Source organism: Bison bison, unplaced genomic scaffold (assembly GCF_000754665.1).
Source record: "Bison bison bison isolate TAMUID 2011002044 unplaced genomic scaffold, Bison_UMD1.0 scf7180017863815, whole genome shotgun sequence".
Classification (NCBI taxonomy): domain Eukaryota; kingdom Metazoa; phylum Chordata; class Mammalia; order Artiodactyla; family Bovidae; genus Bison; species Bison bison.
In genome coordinates, this window is record NW_011494387.1 from 21169 (window position 1) to 24923 (window position 3755).

Below are 3755 nucleotides of genomic sequence, written 5' to 3' on the forward strand. Positions count from 1 at the left end.
AGGTTGGAAGGTGTCCTGTATGCAGCTGAGGAGGAGTGGAGGGCAATTACAACAGTTCCAGAAAGAACGAAGCAACTGGGCCAAAGCAAAAACAATGCTCAATTATGGATGCATCTGGTGGTGCAGGTCTGATGCTATAAAGAGCAATATTGCATAGGAACCTGGAGTGTTAGGTCTGTGAATCAGGGTGAGTTAGGCTTGGTCAAGTAGGAGATGACAGTGAACTAGAATGATGGGAAGGGGCAAATATGATTCACATGACCACACATCAACTAGTGAAGGCAAGAACCCCTTGGGAGAAATGGAGTAGCCCTCACAGCCAACAAGAGCCTGAAATGCAGTGCTTGGGTGGGACCGAAAAATGACAGGATGATCTCTGTTTGTCTCCAAGGCAAACCACTCGAAATGACACTAATCCAAGTCTATGCCCCAGCCACTGATGCTGAAGACGCTGAAGTTGACCAGTTCTACGACGACGTATAAGACCTTCTAGAACTAATACACAGAAAATGATGTCCTTTTCATCACAGGGGACTGGCGTGCAAAAGAGAGAAGTCAAGAGGTCCCTGGAGTAACAGGCAAGTTTGGCCTCGGAGTACAGCATGAGCGGGGCAAAGGTTGACAGAGTTCTGTCGTGAAAATGCACTGGTCACAGCAATCACTCTCTGCCAACAACAGAAGCGATGACGCTACCCATAGACTCCGCCACACGGCCAACACTGAAGTCAGATTGTATTCTCTGCAGCCAAAGATGGAGAAGCTCTATACAGTCAGCAAAAACAAGACCAGGAGCTGACTGTGGCTCAGACCAGGAACTCCTTATTGCCAAATTCAGGCTTAAAATGAAGAAAGTAAGGAAAACCCCTTAGGCAATTCAGGTAGGACCTAAATCAAATCCCTTTTGATTATACAGTGGAGATGAAAAATAGATTCAAGGGATTAGATCTGAGAGACAAGGGGGCCTGAAGAACTATGGATGAGGTTCGTAACATTGTACAGGAAGCGGTGACCAAAACCATCCCCAAGAAAAAGGAATGCATTAAGGCAAAGTGGTTATCTCAGGAGGCTTTACAAATAGCTGAGGGAAGAAGTGAAGCCGAAGGCAAAGGAGAAAAGGAAAGATATTCCCACCTAACTGTGGAGCTCCAGAGAACAGCAAGGAGAGATAAGAAGGTCTTCTTAAATGAACAATGCAAAGAAGTAGAGGAAAATAATAGAATGGAAAAGAGTAAAGATTTCTTCAATAAAATTAGAGATAGCAGGGAACATTTCATGCAAAGATGGGCAAAATAAAGGACATAAATAGTGAAGACCTAACAGAAGTAGAAGAGATTAAGAACAGGAGGCAAGAAGACACAGAAGAACTGTACAGAAAATGTCACTACATCTTAGTGACTCAGATGACCACTATGGTGTGGCCACTCAACTAGAGCCAGACATCCTGGAGGGTGAAATCAAGTTGGACTTAGGAAGCAGCACTACAAAAAAGCTAGGTGAAGTTATGGAATTCCAGCTGTGCTACATAAAATCCTAAAAGTTGATGCTACTAAAGTGCTGCACTCAATCAGTTCAGTTCAGTTAAGTCACTCAGTTGTGTCTGATTCTTTGTGACCCCATGGACTGCAGCATGCCAGGCTTCCCCATCCATCACCAACTGCACTCAGGATGTCAGAAAATTTAGAAAACTCAGCAGTGGCCACAGACTGGAAAAGGTCAATTTTCATTCTTATCCCAAAGAACAGCAATGCCAAAGAATGTTTAAGCTACCATACAATTGTGCTCATCTCACATGCTAGCAGGGTCATGCTCAAAATCCTTCAAGCTAGGCTTCAGCAGTGTGAACCAAGAACTTCCAGATGTACAAGCTGGATTTACAAAAGGCAGAGGAATCAGAGATCAAATAGCCAATATTCATTGGATCATAGAGGAAAAAAAGTGCATTCCAAAAAATATCTACTTCTGCTTCATTGACTACACAAGAGCCTTTGGCTGTGTAGATCACTACAAGCTGTGGGAAATTCTTAAAGAGATGGAAATAACAGACCACCTTACCTGTCTCCTAAAAAACCTGTATGCAGATCAAGAAGCCACAGTTAGAACTGGACATGGGACAACAGACTGGTTCAAAATTGGGAAAGGAGTATGTCAAGGCTATATATTGTCACCCTGTTTATTTAACTCATATGCAGAGTAAATCATGCAAGATGCAGGCTGGATGAATCACAAGCTGGAATCAAGAATACCAGGAGAAATATCAACAACCTCAGATATGCAGACAATATAATTCTAATGACAGAAAGTGAAGAGGAAGTGAAGAACCTCTTGATGAGGGTGAAAGAGGAGAATGGGAAAAGCTGGCTTAAAATTCAATATTCAAAAAGCTAAGATTATGGCATCTGGTCCCATCACTTTTTGGCAAATAGAAGGGGAAAAAGTGGAAGCAGTGATAGATTTATTTTCTTGGGCTCCAAAATCACTGCAGATGGTGACTGCAGCCAAGAAATTAAAACATGTTTGCTCCTTGGAAGAAAAGCTGTGACAAACCAAGACAGCATATTAAAAAGAAGAGACATCGCTTTACCACCAAAGGTCCATAGAGTCAAAGCTATGGTTTTTACAGTAGGCATGTACGGGGGTAAGAGTTGGATCATGAAGAACACTGAGTGCCAAAGATTGATGCTTTCATATTGCAATGTTGGAGAAGACTCTTGACAGTCCCTTGGATTACAAGGAGATCAAATCAGTCAATCCTAAAGAAAATCAACCCTGATGATGATTTGAAGGACTGAAGCTGAAGCTAAAGCCGAAGCTCCGATACTTTGGCCATCTGATGTGAAGAGCTGGCTCATTGGAAAAGACTGACACTGGAAAAGATTGAAGGCAAAAGGAGAAGGGGGTGGCAGAGGATGAGATGCTTGGATGGCATCACTGACTCAGTGGATATGAGTTTGAGCAAGCTCCAGGAGATGGGGAAGGACAGGGAAGCCTGAAGTGCTACACTCTATGGGATCAAAGAGTGGGGCACAGCTTCGTGACTGAACAACAGCAGACTATCCTAAATACTTCCCATGTGTTAGCTAATCCTCACCAGAACTCTCTCTGAGAGGTGGTATCATACATCTCCATTTTACAAATGAAGATACAGGAGCCCTGAAAGGTGAAGTGACTTGCCCAAATAAAATAGCTGATGAAGGCAGAGCCAGGACACAACACAGGAGTCTCTTACACCAAAGCTTTTTATCTAAACTAGTGGCTCTCAGAGTGCACTTTCTAGACCAACAATATCATCACCTAGGAATTTGTTATAAACCCTCACACCCCGGATTTACTAATCTAGAAACTGAGGTGATGGGGCCCAGAAATCTGTGCTTTAACAAGACTTCTGGTGGATACTAGGCTTGGAGAACCCCTAGTCTAAATAATAGAGAGAGAAGGCTGAATCCACTCTGGTCTCCCAACTCCTTGGGAGCAGCCTCGCTGCCGCTTACCTGAGCATGCCTAAACCTCCTTGGGGTCCGCACCAATCTGTAGTAGCACCTCTTGCACTCAGGACCACCAGCAAGTTGCACTGTCTCCTCTTCCTTGGGGCACTGCACGTCCTCATCTAAGTCATCTGGGTCTGACTCTGAGTCCCCCTCATCGTCGTGGGCGTCCTCGGCCTCCTCTCTCCCCGACTCCACCACCTCACCACTCAGGGCCAGCTCTCCTTCCTGCCCCCCTGAGCCTTCAGCATCCTGGCTCAGGTCTGCCTGTGT

At 44.5% G+C, this 3755-nt stretch overlaps 1 protein-coding gene across 1 annotated transcript in view; it reads right to left on the reverse strand.

Annotated features, from left to right (window-relative positions):
* Window positions 1–3755, reverse strand: part of LOC104984030 (proteoglycan 3-like) — a 7855-nt gene that overhangs the window by 3171 nt on the left and 929 nt on the right. Inside the window, exon 3 of the mRNA XM_010833624.1 lies at window positions 3489–3749. Within this exon, the coding sequence (XP_010831926.1) occupies window positions 3489–3749 (261 nt within the window). The remainder of the gene's footprint in view (window positions 1–3488; window positions 3750–3755) is intronic.